The 18,269-nt window shown below is 43.9% G+C and overlaps 1 protein-coding gene across 2 annotated transcripts in view; it reads right to left on the bottom strand.

Annotated features, from left to right (window-relative positions):
* Positions 1-18,269, bottom strand: part of GFPT2 (glutamine-fructose-6-phosphate transaminase 2) — a 92,986-nt gene that overhangs the window by 57,078 nt on the left and 17,639 nt on the right. For both annotated transcript variants that reach the window (XM_069199290.1, XM_069199291.1), the window contains exons 2-4: positions 12,114-12,221; positions 11,510-11,608; positions 4,454-4,579 (exon numbers count right to left, since the gene is read on the bottom strand). In XM_069199290.1, the coding sequence (XP_069055391.1) occupies positions 4,454-4,579; positions 11,510-11,608; positions 12,114-12,221 (333 nt within the window). The remainder of the gene's footprint in view (positions 1-4,453; positions 4,580-11,509; positions 11,609-12,113; positions 12,222-18,269) is intronic.

The following is an 18,269-nucleotide window of genomic DNA, read 5'->3' as shown; positions in this document are numbered from 1 at the left end:
TTTTACATCTACCATTGTTAGAAATGGCCCTCTCTTCAGGGTCCTCCCCAAACATTTTGCCTTCCTTCTACTATTTCTATTGGATTTTTGTTCTTGTTGCCCTTAGGATTCTGTGCACTTTATCACTGCTAACCAGTGCTAAGGTGCTTGAGCGCTCACCTTAACACATGGTACAATTTGCATATACCTATTTGGCATATTTAATTTACTTGTAAGTCCCTTATAGAGTGGGATACCATTACCACAGTGCCTGTAAATCAAATATTGCAGCCCTTATTGTGCCACCCACTTAAATAGCCCTCCAAAATGTGTCCCAGGCCTGCCATTGTAGCCTGAATGCAGTGTTACACTGCCACATCGAATTGGCATTTATAAGCCGTTCCCAAGCTTTAAACTCCCCTTTTATTCCATATAGATCTCTCCTAAAATAGACCCTAGGTAGCCATTACAGCAGGGTTCCGTATAATTAAAAGTTAGGACATTTAGGTTTATGTTTTACATGTCCTGGTAGTGAAAAACTCCCAAATTTGTTGTTCACTACTGTGAGGCCTACCCCTTCCGTAGGATAACATTGGAGATTCCTTGTTACACTTAACAAGCTGTAATTCCTAAATGAAAGAAGTTAGATATGTCATGTGTGGTACCTATGGACTTGTAATGATAGACCCTCTATAATGGTAAAGTCGGATTTATCATTACAAGTTTCAAAATGCCACATTCAGAAAGTTGGCATCTTACTGCTTTTAGCCCTTTGTGTCTGCAGCCTGCCTTGAGTCACTTGACTAGATGCAGCTGACAGTTAGACTTTAATTACTTCCAGACAGACAAAGTGGGATTAGCTGAGACTCAATGGGCCATTAATTGGCTCAACAGTGGGGTAGAGCAAAGCCTAGCCACACTTGCAGCTGAATAGGCTGTGCCTTGTCTCCTCACAATAAGGCTAATGACCCTGTATTGTCAGTGTAGCCAGCTTGGAGCCAGGTCAGGAGAGGCAGAAAACTCCCAGAACTTCAAAGAACCTTTCCAGAATCTTCTCCCACCTTATAGGAGCAGGGCACCTGCATAGAAAATAGAGCTCTCAGATGCACTCTTCAGTTCACTACTGGACCTGTGGAAGGACTTGCAGAGGATTGTCTGCTTCTGTGCCCTGCTGTGCACTCTGCCAGACTGCTGCTGTACATAGAAGGACTGCTGTTCTGCCTGATTTGTACCCTGAGAAGCCAGCCCTGTTGTCTGAGTCCTGCATCTAATCTGCACCGAGGACTGCCAGAACTGTTTCCAACTGCTGGTTTGCTGGCCTTCTGTTCAGAACCAACAGGACATAACAGGCTCCCAGCATCTTTTACTTGCACCTCAACCCACCTTGAGTGAGTCCTGATCCCCTAATAGGTTAACAGCCACTTCTGAAGCCTTGGTTGTGGTGCTAAATGTGACCAGATGTCTGGAGTTGGTGCTTTTAATTTTTGGCCACTATTTTGAACCTTACATTTTAAAAATTCATAACTTCAGTTCTACCGATTGGATTTTTGTTGTTTTTGGTGTCAAATAATTTATTAATATTTACTTAATTTTCCTAAATTAGTTTGGGATTTTTCTTGTGTTGTGCTTTCACAGGACTTAACATCTCTTTGCAACCAGGATTAGGGTTCTGTGTTCAGCAGGCCTATGTGGGTCCATATAGCTGGCCCACACTCCATTGCAGTTGGCCTGAACTTGTGACTTTGTCCTGGCCCAGCGCGACCAGATACCCACAGTTGGTGCATTGTGCTTTTTCACACTATTTTCACTTAAATCTTTTAAAACATGCTTATCTCTGGTTCTACCAATTGGAATTTGGTTGTTTTGGTCTTGATTTATTTATTAAAGCTTATTCTAGTTGTTGTTTTTTGTTTTTTTAAACGGCGCATGATTTTTCTTGTGATGTGTTTTCACGCTATTACTGTTTGTGTGCTGCACAAAGACTTTAAGGCCCATATTTATACTTTTTGACGCTAAACTGCGCTAACGCAGTTTAGCGTCAAAAAATTTAGCGCCGTCTAACGCCATTCTGAAGCGCCATGCGGGCGCCGTATTTATGGAATGGCGTTAGCCGGCGCAAGCAGACCGGCGCTGCCTGGTTTGCGTGGAAAAAAAACACGTAGACCAGGCAGCGCCGGCGTTGGGAAAAAATGACGTTAGGGCGTCTTAAAATGGGGCAAGTCAGGTTGAGGCAAAAAAATCGCCTCAACCCGATTTGCAACATTTTTTTACGACGCCCAGACGCCATTTAATGACTCCTGTCTTAGTAAAGACAGGAGTCATGCCCCCTTGCCCAATGGCCATGCCCAGGGGACTTATGTCCCCTGGGCATGGTCATTGGGCATAGTGGAATGTAGGGGGGCACAAATAAGGCCCCCCTATGCCACCCAAAAAAAATTGAAAAATATAAAAAAATTATACTTACGTGAACTTACCTGAATGTCCCTGGGGTGGGTCCCTCCATCCTTGGGTGTCCTCCTGGGGTGGGCAGGGGTGGCAGGGGGGGTCCCTGGGGGCAGGGGAGGGCACCTGTGGGCTCATTTTGAGCCCACAGGCCCCTTAACGCCTACCCTGACCCAGGCGTTAAAAAGTGGCGCAAATGCGGGGTTTTTTGACCCGCCACCTCCCGGGCGTGATTTTTGCCCGGGAGTATAAATACGACGCATTTGCGTCGCCATAATTTTTTTAGACGGGAACGCCTTCCTTGCATCTCATTAACGCAAGGAAGGCGTTCACGCTAAAAAATGACGCTCTTTGCCCATACTTTGGCGCTAGACGCGTCTAACGCCAAAGTATAAATATGGCGTTAGTTTTGCGCCGAATTTGCGTCGAAAAAAACGACGCTAATTCGGCGCAAACGGAGTATAAATACGGGCCTAAATAAGTTACATATTGTCTCTAAGTTAAGCCTGACTGCTTTTTGTGCTAAGCTCCCCAGGGTTAAGCACAGGTTAATTTAGTGATTTTCTATGGTTCACCCTGCAAAGGATTGGGGCTGTTGCTTGACCACACCCCAGTCAACCAACAACCCAATTTCTCAAAGCTGTCTTGCAAACAGAAGAGGTCCATAAGAACCTCACCCCACCCCACCCCCGCTCTGGCTGGAAAAGCAGGGGTGTGGGTTGGAGTGGGGGTTCACAAGGCCCCTGAAATCAAATGGGGAGGGGCTATAACTACAAGCGAGGTGAATGAGGGGTAAAGTTATGAGAATGAAGGAAAGCTAAATGTAATCAAAACTGTTAGCAGGGGGGAAATATTAGAAGAACAGCTGACAAAAGATGACCTATATTTCTCAAATTATTACTAGGAACATCTATGCCACAGTCATGTGTTTAATACCATTTTGTTGTATTTTGTTTTTCAATTGAAAGCACAAAATTATTTAAAAAATGAGCATACAAGAAAGTCTCATACAAAATCATAAATAAGATTTTTCAAATAGGCCATGGTTTTGAAAATATTGTAAGCAATAATTAAAACAAACAAAACACCCAATACAACAGGGTGAAATTTCAACCATGCAATTACCCACATGACAAGAGCAGTCTCACATTATGGGGCATATTTATGAGAAAGTGGCGCATCGATCCCGATGCGCCACTTCTCTTGTGTTGCCCTTGCTCCACCTAATGACACCATGGTTGCACCATACAGCGCACCATGGGAGTCGTTACCACAACAGCATCGGAATTTGGTACGCTGTTGTGGCGCTTTGCTGCACTAGCATCAACAATTTTGACACTAGTGCAGCAAAGCACAGGGAGGCCCATTGATTTTAATGGGCACGTCATTCTAACACCTGTCTTGAGCAGATGTTAAAAATGACGGGAAAAAAATGGTGCAGTGAAATCTAATAAACTTTATTGCTCCATTTTTTCGGGCCTTCCTGTATCAGAACAACTCCCACCCTGCATACATTAAGTCTGACGCGCAAGGTGTTGCAAAGAGGCACAATGCTTGCATTGCGCCACTTTGTAAATCTGGCGCGGGGAAAGGCCACATTAGCACCGCCTTAGAGTAAAAAAAATGATGCTATGGTGGCATGAAGGCAGCGCCAGGGGCATGTAAATATGCCCCTATGTGTGTATACTCAGTGATTCTCCTTCTCATAGAAAGACTACGTTCCAAACATACATCTTAACGCTTCAATTCTTCTGTTTCATACATATACAGACCTTCTATTATTCATTGCATTAATGACAGTCAGCAATGCAGAATGTGGTAAAGAAAACGGAAACTGAAATGCCAATATCTGAGGCCGTTTGCCACTCCTGCAGTCCAACTTGCAAGGCCTTTTTTAGCCTCAGATTGAATTTATTTTGAATGTAGGTTGTAAATTATAAATCTTACAATGCACTATTTGCTAATGTTTATAGAACATCTGATAGCATTAGTTTCACCTTCAGATAGCATCCAGTTTATATGATGTACATACCATTGTTTTTATCTGAACGTTGAGGATGGCTGTTCACAGCATTAGGAACTCCGTGCGTGGCCCAGCGAGTGTGGGCAATCCCAAAGTGTGTCTTGAATTCTGCCTCCAAGTCCATGCCACCATTTTCTGTTTTGAAGATAAAGATTTGCTTAGCAACAGTATGTGCACAATGTCCAGAACTTAATTTAAGAAAAGCACATTTTATTTAAAAAAAAAGAAAAACATTAATATAGTCTCATCTACCCTAAAACAGAAAAATGAGAGATCTAGACTGCGACATTAAACATGTAACATTGAACAATTTAGCCTGAAAAACAATCAGCTTGAAAATATTGAGTTTGATTAAACATGTCAAAGTCGCAGCTGTGGCCAAGTTGAGGTGGTAAAAGAAAATCAATGCTAAAGCATGTTTCAAACTTGTCATAACTTTGTTACCCAACGTTTTTTAGAGAAAAAAAACTGCTCAGTATTTGTTTTTTTCCTGAAGAAAAAAAATATATTTTTATTTTAGAGTACAATATTTTCGAAGTAGGGCCCAAATTTACAATGGGTTGCACAGGCACGTGTGGTGCAATTGTGCTGTGGAGCCAGACCAGTGTAATGTATATTGATTTGCGCGGCGTTGCATCATTTAACCAACAATGAAAAACCTAGTGCATTATTGGTTAGCAGGTTTCAAGCTAAGTGCTTTTTCCATAAATGGTGTGCCGTGTTTAGCTCAAGGCTTCTCAGTGTCACTATGTTTTTCAAGCCAAAGGTTTTGACCTTTCTACCTTTCTGGACTTCAGTTCGCTCAAAACCATCACTGCTCCGATTTCATTTGATCTAAAACTCCCTTAACATGTCACATTTGATGGCTTGTTGGATTATCATTACTTCACTGTTACTCGGGTAGTTATACAATTCCTGCTTGCCTACTTGGAATATCTCTCCAAATTAAATGGAATAAATTATTGACAATACACCTGCCATGAAAATGAACGGACTCATTAAACTTTTTCCAGATGTACGTTTGATCTCCGAGAAAAGTCCTAACATATGCATGTGAAGTATGCACAACTCCAAGAAGTACAATACACATGCACAATTGTACTCTACGTGTGTACTGTACGAAGCGTATGCATAATTAATGCATGTGTGATTTCCAGGTGCTTGTGCAAAAGTGGGCATTCGCAACGGAGCATCAGACCAGTGAGAAATGTAAATAAGGTTACAACCTACAAGTAGTGACTTTTATTCTAGTCCCAAACATACAGGAATCCATTCCGCACACTTCTGCGGACTCTATACAGACCCACAAATATACTTGAAAACCATACATACAGATTCCAATATGCTTGTTTCATGCTTCAGTGAAAAGTGACTACATGTGTATACCAGAAGTCCCAACCTCCAGCTATAATAGCAAAGTTTAAGCACAGTTTAAGTATTGTGTGGATTACATATATAAATCTACACATTTGCGAATGAGCCCCACTATTTACTTTTTTCAGACTATCTTTGGGGTTTATCCACAAAGGTACAAAGGTACTGATTTAGAAGTCTAAAGAACCCAATGCCTAATTTATACTTTGCAGAGTATACTAGGTGGTGTGTGAAGAAGCAGAAAAATAGGAGCCTTTGTAGCCCTTTGTGGAATCAAGAAAGCCTCCCAGTGTCACAAAGGCAGTGGGTGCACTCATATTGCTGATCAGACATCGCTTGTGAGAACCAGCACTCCTGCACATCATCATCATCACCTTCCTCTTCTTACATGGTCAACTGCCACATTAGCACCACATCCCTCCCCTGCCTGGTTCTTCTGCGCTCTAGACACACCTTTCCCAGAGGTCAATAAAAACCACTTCCCTGTCCCATTGCCTGGTCATAGCTTGCTTTATGGTTTCTGTCATTTCTCCGCCACAGAATAGGCGAGACATTCTGCAACTGGAAAGAAACCCTGTCATGCCAATCTCAGATGGGAAACTTAGGGACATATTTACAAGTCCCAGAGCGCCACCAGAGCATCACTTTTTGTGACGCTCCGGTGGCACTGTGCATTACGCATATTTATAAAGGTGGCACTAAGCCACTTCTTATGGCTTAACACCACCTTGTAAATATGCCCCCCTATGCAGTTTTCTGCAGCAGAGGGGCGTCCAATGGGTGTTGCTGTGGGCATACCCCCTGATTTTGACACCGCCCCAGATTTACAAGAATCTGCAAATCTGTGGCAGCTCTAAAAATGAAAGCCACCCCAGGGGTGGCATTAGCATGGCACAACGAGGTGTAATACTTTCATTTCTCCTCGTTTTTGTTTTTTCCATGTGTGCTGCATTCTGCAGCACACCTAGAAAAAGCAAAACCACCATGAATGACTGTTTACGTGCAGGAAGGTGTCCGTTCCTGCACATAAAGATTCATTTAACAATTATGTTTGGTACTTCTATGTGTGCTGCTTGTATTACAACACATAGAAGTGCCAAATCATCATTTTAGATTGTTTACGTGCAGGAAGGGACACCTTCCTGCACATAAACAATGATTCCCCTCACCGCAGACACCCTTGCACTATGGTGCAAGGATGCTTGCGCTGGTCCTGGCAGCTAAGTTTAGCACCGGCACAGGGTGAAACACAGGGGTGTGCCTTATTCTTGTAAATATTGTGTAGCCCTCCATTTCAAAACTGGTGCAGTGCTGCTGATTTTGGCACAGCACCGCGCTGTGCCAGTTTGCTGTTAATCTGGCCCTTAGGATCTGAGAAATCTGATGCAGTCTGAGAACTTCACAGCAGTTTCTAGGAGTTGAAGTGTCTGAATTTGTGTGCTTTTGCAGGTGAAAGATAACTTTTGTCACCTCTCCTGACCCCCATAAGGTTTACTATTTTTCAGGTGTTGGATTTTCAGATACATTCCTTTGTAGCCAAGCATAAAACATGCGTTTTATAATGTAGGCACATATCTATAGTGTTTACGTATTCATGATATTTGTCTAGCACATGTGCAGTGCTGTTCTTCATGTAAGACAGGAAGTATATCAAAATTAAGTCTGACTTAACAATAGCGCTAAAAGCTGAAGATGTGGTAATGTGAATGAAGAGGGAGAAGTAATGTATGTAGACGTTGAAAAGGTGGCACTTCATGGTGTTCTAAAATGGGAATGCAATCATGCGTTTGATTTTGAGACTTAGGAAAGAATGTGAAACCTCTTTTTTTACAGTCAAGTTTATTTTTCTGCCACATACAGCGCTCCATTCTACACTCACCCTAAATAAGATGGTCCCCTAAGAGTGGTGTTACCAACGTGATAAACTATTTTTGGCAGAACTGTTCATTCCAACATGGTTGTGAAGACAAATATGTACTACTTTGTATGTGGTCACCTTAGTTGCACTGCGTGTCCATGACACTTCTCTGCCTTCCCTACCATGCCGTTTCTTGGTGAACATGAACTTAAGGTGAATGCTGGTCAAATAGCTGATACCATTGGTGTACATGGCTGATGGTAGCGTGCATGAGAGAAGTATTGTGGCAAAATGTTCTGACAAAAGAGATCACTTATAGAATACTTTCAAAAGATAAACGAAACTGAATGTCAGTAAATTTTAAGAAATGTTGGTGTTCCTGGCATTTCAGGGCTCACATGGTTTGAACAGAGACTCAGCCTGTCTTCGCCATCAGCATTTTGGGAGATCAACGCAGTCTTGTGCACCGTCTTTCCAAACACTGAGGGCCAGCTGTTTCTAAGTGATGTGCTGCTCTTGTATCACCAGTGGCGGCCCATCCTTTAGAGCGGAGGGGCCACGCCCCCCCCACCTTTTGCCCCTCATGAAGAGTGTCTGTCAGGCTGAACAAAGGCCAGCCTGACAGACACTCTTCATTTTCAGCCCAGACAGCCAGGAGTGAGCCATGCGCGATTTGCGCAGACTCCTGGCTGCCTGAGCTGAACTTTTTCTGGGCTGATGAGGTCACAGCTCCTATGGGTGTGACCTCCTCGGCTCAGCAAAGGTGCCTCAAGGCCCTCCCCTGGGTGACGAGGAAAATGTCACCCATTGACACTCACCCTGGGTGCATCAGGTTTAAGCCCTGAAGCGCCCAGGGAGAGTGTCAATCAGTGACACTTCGTCACAGAGTGGGGTGAGGTCAGCAGTCTCACTGACCCCATCCCACTCTGTGACGAGGCTGGGACTGCTGCCGGAAGGCAACAGTCCCAACCCTCCTGGGTCCTGGAGGCTGAAGGTAAGTGTGTGTGAGTGTGTGTGTGTGTGTATGTGTGTGATGTTTGAAATAGAATGTTTGGTTCGGGCGTGCATGTTTGAGTGTTATGAGTGTTGTTAAATTAAATAAACACGCCCGGCATTCTGTTCTATAAGGTAACTCAGAGTCGGAGCTGGGCTAGAAAGGGGGATTTTCATTTAGACAGACTAAGGTTTATTATTTTCGGAATGAGACAAAGAATAAAAAACAACATTAATGTTTATATAGCAAAGAGTTAGGGATGTTCTTTGCCCCTCGGTGATTAAAGCTGCCTTGGTTTCATTCCATTAATTTCTCCTATATGTAGTTAGAGTCATAAAAGATGTCACTTAGCAGTTATATTTCGCCTCCAGAACAGTAAGGGATTGGTATGTGGAGCATCAAGAATCCTTTCGCAGGGAACTAAAGTGTAAATCACACTGATGAGATTTCTCTCTCGTTTTTCAGTGTCTGTCTCATCCAAAGGAAGGAAAAACTACAGGTAAGAAAAAATGTCGGAATATTCCTAAACTTGATAAACAAATGACATGGATAATGTGTGGCAAACAGTGCTGACTGTACAAAGAAATGCTAGGCCCCTTTCCAGAAGCCAGCACCACCTATTGCCTCTGCCAGAGCTGCCAGAGACAGCACCAGTGCAACTACTAACCACTGCATTCCTACCAGTGCAACAATTCAGACTATTCCAGGACACCCAAAGCTATAATAATGGTGTGAGCAGCAGGTATTACTCATTTTTAATGTACAATTACCTATTAAACACTGTTGTGCTAATCTTGAATTAGTCAGAGAATGCCACCATGTAGTGAACTACCAATAGAGCTAGTGCTTATAATTAAGTGTCGGTTTCATGCCCTGGAAAACACTAGCTCAAATTAAGCACTGGTGGTAAGCAATGTAGACTGCCAGACGTGTGCCATAAAACTCTGTTTTTGGTCAGAGTTAAAGAAAGGGCGTTTTACCAAAATGACCTCCTCAGGAATCTAAAAGCTTCTGAGCCACTAAATTTAGTAAACAGCTAACTCTAACTCAGCCAGTCCACTTCAGAACCAACATAATCACAAGGAAACATATTAACCAAAATACAGCTGCAAGTTTTTGAGGGGAAACTCGCCCTTGACAACCATGCGTGGGTATTTTTAAGACTGCAAATGTGATCGAAAATCTTGAAAAGCAGGTTTGGAAGGGACACCAAGAGCACAGATGCCAAACATTCTCAGTAAGGTGTTAAATACATGTTAGAACAGCGAGTGTGCGTCACTGGGGTTAGTATTTATTGACTCCCATAGCCATAGGGGGTTTAGTGAAGGGGGACTGCTGATTGCAGCAGCCTTCGCCCCCTAAGGGGAGACAGCATTCTCACTCTTTGGGGTAGCCAAAGGTATAAACTTCACCAGCGAAACCATGAAAGTTTGGAAGCTGTGCATTGGCAGAGATAGACAAAGTTTTGCAACTTTGTTGATGCAAAGTTTCCCTTCAACAACCTCACAAAACTAGGTGGTGAAACAGCTGCATCAGAAAGCATAGTATACTATAGCAGGGGATGAGACAAGCATCAGGCATGGAGAGCACGTGAGGTCCTGTGGATGGTGCACATAGTGGGAAGGGACCTTGCTGAGGAAGGAAGAACGGATGGAGGGTTAAAGCAGCAGGAGGTGACAGTGATGGGGCAGAGGATATGCTGTGAATGGGACCACTTATACATGATAACTGGCAAGAGGCATGAGTCCACCCGCTGCCTTCGAGGCCCCTCGCAGCCGTGGGAGCAGTTTCACATTATTGCAATGGTCCTCTGAAGTTTTACCCTCTTTTTAAACTTTGCACATGTCAATTTATTGAACCACATGTCCCCCCCAAATTAGGGGAGTCGAAGGGTTTGCAGAGCTGTTAGCACACTTTTGTGGCCCTCAACTGTGGTGGGTATTCTCATGAAAGCCTTGCAACTGATCAGACCTGTATATGGCCAAGAGACCATCTCTCTGCATACATTGTGATGAAGGAATGCATCACACCCCTTGTCCGGCCCAACAGTATACATTTAGGGGCACATTTACAAGCAGGTGGCACATCAGCTATGATGTGCCACTTTACTTGCGCCTCCCCCTGACGTCACCATGGTAGCGCCGTATTTACAATACGGTGCCCCATGGCACACATTAGCACAACAGAATCAACATTTTTTATGCTATTGTGGCGCATTGGTTGACTAGTGCCAAACATTATGGAGCTAGTCCAGCAGTGTGGGGGGAGGCCCATTGGAAACAATGGGAGCTTTACTTCAACACCTGCCTTGGGTCGGAGTTAAAAATGACAGGGAAAAATAGTGCAGTGAAATCTCATAACTTTCACTGTGCCATTTTTCTGGGCCTCCTAAGGGGGGACCGCCACCCTTGCATACACTATGCCTGGTGCAGGCATAATGTGGCGCATGGTGTTAGAAAGTGGCGCAATGCATGAATTGCGCCACTCTGTAAATAAGGCGCAGAGAAATGGCCTCCTTAATGCCACATTAGCATTAAACCAATTATGCTAATATGGCACAAAGAAGCACAAGGGGCTTGCAAATATGCCCCTTAGTACCTAAGGCATTTGCAGGCAAAAGCACTAATTGCACACTTGAAGCTCTACAGACGTAGTTTGCTCATCAGCTTGTGTGCACAATATGCTGTTCCCCACCTCTTATTTGTTTCTGCAGAGATGAATAAATACATTTGTGAATCCAACCTAATGGCCAAATACATGTTTCACTTTATCCTGATCTGGTGATGCCGCATTGGAGTGACATGTTACGGCAAGGTACTACAAAGATTCCTCAACTTACTGTATAGCTCCTCATCCAGGGCCTTGACTTTTCCTTTTTTCTTGATGAGCTTTAAGTGCCTTTCTTTTTCTTCATGGTTGTTACTATCAACAGCAACACCTAGATTCAAATAGCAAATCCAAAATCACTTTCAGACAAAAGATTATTTATTGAGACTTTTTAGAAAGTAACTCTAGTCTGCAACTGAACGTAAACCAGATCATATTTCTGCTCTAGGATTTGTCTATTAGCGGGACACATGACCTTGAACGGTACAAGGTCAGGATTCAAGCCCTTATTTTAGTGTCTTTAGTGGGATTGTCAGGATGTTCCACAGTGCTGAGTTGTTGTCCCACCTAGATCTAACGACAAGTTGAAGCATCTAAATGCACTCACACCTCAGGTTGAGACAAGGGCCTGCTTACACACTCCTTCAAAAGCATCTGTAGTTAAAAGACGGCTATCAATGGCACCAGATAAGTTATACGGGCTTAGAGGCGCATAAGGGTGTAAGCACATAAGATGAGGACAGGGAGTACATCATTCGAGCACGGAATGACCCTGTTATCATACAGCAGGACACTTCTTTCGTCAACAAAGGTATGCCATATATTATTTGAAATACCTGCAGAATCGTATCCCCTGTACTCCAGTCTTTCCAGTCCTGTGATCAGAGTTTGAAAGATATCTTTCCTGGTGCGAGGCACGTTGTAGTTCAAGTAAGCAAAGATTCCTGTAAAAGAAGAAACATTGCATTTCAGGAAAACAAGAACTCACTTCTTTTTTTCGAAATCTACACACGGAGATTTGATTTTAATCAAAAGGCCCAGAGATATTGGAATGTGTCATTATTTTAAATACTGAAGTTGAGTATCAAAAGGGCAGAACAGTTTATTCCACACAGCTTGAATTCACTTCAAATAAAGTGGAATTTAGCCATAGTTTCAAAATCTTAATTACTAGTATCTGAGGCAACCAAATCCAATTCATTCTAGTCAACCACTTTGAGAACAAGATTCATGATCTGACCACCTCTAAGCAGCACGCAATCTTTGCATATTACAGTGCAGAGCCCTTTTGTTTTACCTGATGTGCCAGTCAGGCACAGAGCAAAGGAATGTGTGAAAAGAGCAAGGTACAAAGCCCACCTCACATATTAAAGAAATGGGATTTAGCTGTGCACATCATTCAATGAGCGAATGCAGGAATGGCGTGGTGCCAAGAACAGCAGAACTCTGCCCAAGTATTCTCTTTAACCCCTGTCCCTCCAACACTGGTATCAAAATGGCACACAAATGCTACATTCTGGGCCCACTTCCTGACCTAGGAATACCAGTAAATCTCTCTCTTATACACATCCACACACACAGTGGAAGGTAGCAAAAATAGATAGGTCCCACTTTGTAAATGATTACAGACTGCCATTACTATTAAAGTTATAGACAAGTCAAAAAACACTTTTCCTATAGAAACTAGGTAACTAGGTCTAAATATAACTACCTACTGGCGATTGCCTGTAGGTAAATATATATATATATATATATATATATATATATATATATATATATGGAAAGCGTTTTTTTACTTGCCTGTAATGACGCCATTTGAGGAATCTTCACCAAATTTCCCCCCCAATAGTGCCCTGCTTAGTCTTATTGTGCATGGTAAGTTTCTAGGTGATTTGGCAAGCAGGGGCCAAAAAAAGGAGGGGGGGTTTCAAAAAAGTGCATTTCCCATGCTAATTCCCAAAAGAAGACCAAATTTGTATATCTAGGGAAGCAGAGGCTCAACCAATCCTCCCTATTTCGTGCAGAGATCTGATTGGCTGCCAAGTATTTAACCAGAAGGTTTTGACAGCCATTATGGGACTCAGACCCAGCCGAGTCCTAAACAAAAACATAAAAAAATAAGGGAAAGGGGGCAATGTAGGAATACCCTGGACTGCCTAGCCTTAGTGCTTGGGTACCCTGAGATCCTGCTGGGGCAAAAAAACATTTTTAAATATCTTTGCAGTGAATTTGCAGCAGATTCATGAATCCGTTGTAAAAATGCAAAAACAAACAAAAAAAAAGTTCGGTCTCCTGCACTTTTTTTACTTTAGCCCCTGGGTGGTCCAGGTCTGGGGGCGTTTGATGTATTAAAATAAGAAGCGGGGAACATGGGGCCCCCACTTCTAGGGATTTTTAGAGTCCCAGGAACCAACACCTTCCTGGAGTCTTAGGCTAATATCAAAGATGAGGTGCAGAGACCCCCGTCCATTAGGCTTTTTGAATCCCCAGGGACCACCATCTCCCCAGGGTTTGTTTAAAAATAAGGAGGGGATCCGCATGGACCTTGCTCCCGCAGATTTAATATGCCCTAGGAACCACTGACTCCCTGAGGCTAAATTAATAATCATGTTGGGGGGCCATGCGGACCCCCTGGCCAAGGGGACCTCTCTTTTGCCGGGGTCAAGTAACATTTTAAAAACTGGGAGGACAGATGTATGCCTCCCCCCCTTGGCCATATATGGCCCCGGGGACCACCACCTCCCTGGGCCTGGCCTGTGCACAAGAAAGCAGGGCGGCCATGCGGTCCCCCTCCTGGAGCCATTAAGTGCTCTGGAGACCACCACCCCCCACCCCAAGGCCTCCTCCTATCTCCCGAGGTGCCCACCCCTAGGCGATAGCAGTTTGCTTTGGCTTGGTGCGAGTTGTGACAGCTGCTGCCAAGCCAGGGCAAATAATAACTCTGCTTCTAGCAAGCGAGAGCTGTCAAACTGCTCCCGCTGGTTGGAAGCAAAGTTTTCATCTGTTTCCCTACAAGCTGTCATGTGGACATGGAAACAGGAGAAAGATTACTCCTGCATGCAGGGAGCTGCATATTTAGCAATCCCCTGCATGAGGGAACAATGCTGGCTTCCCCAGGAGGAAGGTAGCTCCCCCTGCAGTCCCCATCAAAGCACACTGGACCCCGGGGAACACTTATTACTTTTGCCGTGGGTAGGTGGTGATCCCTGAGGCATATTTAAGCCTCAGGAGGGGGTCCATGTGCCCCCCTCCTTTTTAAAAAAAGCCAGAGGGAGGTGGTAGTCCCCGGGGCTTCAAAAAGCCCAGTGGAGGGGGTCTGTGTGCCCCCTCTGATATTTTAATTAAGCCCCCATACCCTGGGACCCGGCCCACCTCGGGGCTAAACTGAAAACAAGTGAGGGAGACAGTGCTTGTTTTTTTGTTTTGTTTTTCAACAATTTGCAGCAGATTTGCGACTCCACTGCAATTTTGTGGCAAAAATAGGAAATATGCTTTTTTTCCCTGTCGGGGTCCAGCATCAAGGCTAAGGAGTTATGGTATTCCTACCCTACCCCCTTTTCTTTTCACTCCCAAGGCTGTATGTGGCACAGGTTTGACTGCTTAATAGGGGTTTAGGCTGCAGATCAAGGCCACAGGCCACGCCCTTGGTGAACCCCACTGCACATGGCTGAAGGTCATGCATGGAGTTGGGTTGGGTGCATCATGGGAGTGCAATGCAGAAGTCCATGAGTGGCGGAGGTTGGCTTCATATAGAGGGTAGGCCGCAGTGTCTGACTGCAGGCCAATCCCAGCTACGCACAGTCAAAGGGGGTGCGTGGGCGGGAGTTTGGTGCTTATAGGGAGATGGTTGCATGGCCTGGACACAGGGGTGGTTAGATTAATGTAAAGTAATTAAAATGACTTAACGTTAAAAAACATAGAAATTCACTGAAACAAACAGGGGCGTCATAGTTGGGAAATAGAAATGAAAAAACAGAGAAATTCACTCAAAAAGCCAAAGGTTACAGGGAGGTTATAGTTGGGTTCACATTTTACTCTCACAAAACCATAGAAATTCAGCAGTTATAGTTATGGTTAGCTCAAGTAACTATAACGCGTGCCCTAAGGTAACTATAACTCGTGCCCTCGCCATGCACTGCTAATTACCCCACATATTAGAACACTTATGACATCTTTGATAACATCATCGTATTATCAATGTAACATTTGCAGTAAAATTATTGATGAGAAAACTGTGCATGACAGGGGCGCAAGTTATAGTTACTTCAGATACTTGAGCTAACCATAATTATAACTGCTGAATTTCTATGGTTTTATACGAGTAAAATGTGAACCTAACTATAACCTGCTTTTTTTCTGTGTGTCCTCTCTGTACATTCAGCACTTCTGATGCTGCAGCACCGGGGTCAGGACAAAGAAAAGTGGGATATGGGCCGCATCTGCCTCTTCCCCTGTAGTGATGCCACTGAAAAAGATGTCTCCATCTCATAGGCCATTTGTACCAAGACATTGCATCGGAGTAGATGGAGTCCCTCATATACTGAGCTGTGCCAAGATCAACCTTTTCACAAGTGAACCAAATCCTGGCATATAAGATCCATCTTGTATGGGAAAGGTTCTGCAGCCAATAATCAGATACCTACCTATTACCACATCTGGGCGAAAAAGGTATTTTAAGTGATTAGCATTCTAGGCTCCTTCCTTGCAGTAGTATGGAGTCCTCTCCAAAGGGCACATAAGAACTGCTTACTACTTAGATTAGCACAAGACCCGCGAAATAAATAATATAAAAAGTGTATTTCTCAATTACCCCTGTAGTGATGCAAGAATACCTGCGAATGTACTTATCACCTAGCAACATTGAAACAGCCTCATCAGCTGTCCAGTGTAACCACCAATGGAAAGAGATGACTGCATATTTTTTTTCACCACTCGGCTAATCGCTTCACTTTTTTAACACTTACTCTCCTCTCTGAAAAACTCATTCCACTCCTGTGTGCCTTATGGATTGAATATCTGGCTCCAGAAGAGGCCCCCTTCAATCTGCCTTCACAATGAGGCCACTGTGCGGTGATTGTTAAAGGGGCCGTGTTTTGCAGGACGTGGCTGGGCTGCTGCCTGTGTAAACCAAAAGGGTTTCAGAAACCCTTGGGGAATATTTTACTCAACATTATCGTTTCAGTCTGAGCTGGAGCAGACCTTTCTGTGCATTCTTTGTAGTAAGAGAAATGAATCTTACTTTTATTGCGAAAGCGTCTTTATGTCTTATTCATTTAAGGTTTTCAGTCGATGCCTTTTCATTTACGCGAATGAATGTGAACTTCTAATACTGTATCTTTTTAAAGTATACGTTAAACCCAGGCACAAACATATTTCGCAGGTTTTAAAATCTCTTTAAAATGTAGCCAACATGTGCTCCCTTTTCATCATCTTGAACTATATTTTCACCTTTATGCTAATTATAGATTAATTTAAGGTTTAGCGCAAGCAGGACGTCAGAATTAAACTAGGGGATGCCTGAACTGCTAAACACATGGCCCTCCCCACAACTCATTTAGAGGTGGGAAGATAGTTTGGTTCCTGACAGCAAGGCCTCGGTCAAGCTCTGTCTTTGAAGACCTTCAGCTCACGGCCCCTCCACCACAGGGTTGTGTCAGAAGGCACCCCACCAAATAGGGTAGGTCTTCCAATTCTTTATGACATGTTTGAGACTGCCATGTATACCATGGCAGTCATATACATGAACAAGCAGTGGCAAATTCAATAGATCTTGCATTCTATTCTTGCGAGTGGCATTCTATTGTCTTTTGCCAATGCATGTTTGTACAGCATAGACTAAAGTACATGAGAGAGAACAAAATTCAATATACTGGAGGAAAATCAAACATTATTGATACTGGTTAGAGTATGCTTTAGAATAGTAGATTAGATACTACATGCTATCTGATAAGGCGAGAGCCAGCATAAAGAAGAAATTCTCCAAAATGCAGTCCTTGGTCCAGCCCAGTGTTGCTTGTCTCCAAGGCTGCCCATCTAGGTACTAGCCCTGAAATTAGGATCTGCGTCGATTACTAGAGCTCAATGCACTCACCAAGACTGACGCACAACTCATCTACTGAGCTGATGAGCTCATAGATGGAAGCTGCTAACTTCCTCAGTACGTTTGACTTAACGTCTGGGTGTGGACAGATTGCCTTGACTGAGGGGGCCAAAGAGAGGTCTGTTTTATCTACCCCAGAATATCATTTCAAGCTCCATGTGATACCCTTCAGGTTGAAGTACGATCCTGCCACCTTCCAGTGGTTGGTCAACCAGGTCCTTGCTGGGTTGGAGAACTTCAGTGCTGCCTATCTAGACTATATTCTAGTCTTCATTGTAGCTGGGAGGACCACGTGTGCCACCTCAGGGAAGTGCTTCAGGCTCTGCAGATATCAGGCCTTTCTATCAAGGCCAGTAAGTGCTGGATAGCGCAAGGTTCAGTGGTCTACTTGGGACACCAAGTGGGAAGAGGTAAAGTGTTGTCCCTCCAAGCCAAAATCCAAACCATTTTGGCTTGGGAACCCCCACCCAAGATGCAGACAGAGGTGAGAATCTTCCTCAACCTCACCGGGTACTATCTGATATGTGTCAAGGGGTATGGCACCATTTTTGCACCCTTGACAGAAGTGACCTCCAAGAAACCACCCAGACAGGTGATCTGGATGGAGGCATGCAAGAATGCTTTTGACCCCCTGGAGATTGCCCATGCTCAAAGCCCCTGACGTCTCTAGGGAATTCATCATGCAGAAAGGTGCCTCAGAGCAAGACATAGGCACTGTGCTCTCACAGCTAAATGAAGAGGTCTCGGATTAACTTGTAGCCATAAATAGCAGGAGTTTACTTCCCAGGGAACAGATGTGGAGTGCTATAGAAAAGGAAGCCCTTGCAGTGGTCTAGGCACTCAAGAAGTTAATAACATACCTGTTTGGGGTTCAGACAGACTACAGAACCCT

The sequence above is a fragment of the Pleurodeles waltl genome, chromosome 7 (genome assembly GCF_031143425.1).
Source record: "Pleurodeles waltl isolate 20211129_DDA chromosome 7, aPleWal1.hap1.20221129, whole genome shotgun sequence".
NCBI classification, from domain to species: domain Eukaryota; kingdom Metazoa; phylum Chordata; class Amphibia; order Caudata; family Salamandridae; genus Pleurodeles; species Pleurodeles waltl.
Note: the sequence above shows the minus strand (reverse complement) of the source record. Positions and strands in the feature narration are given on the sequence as shown.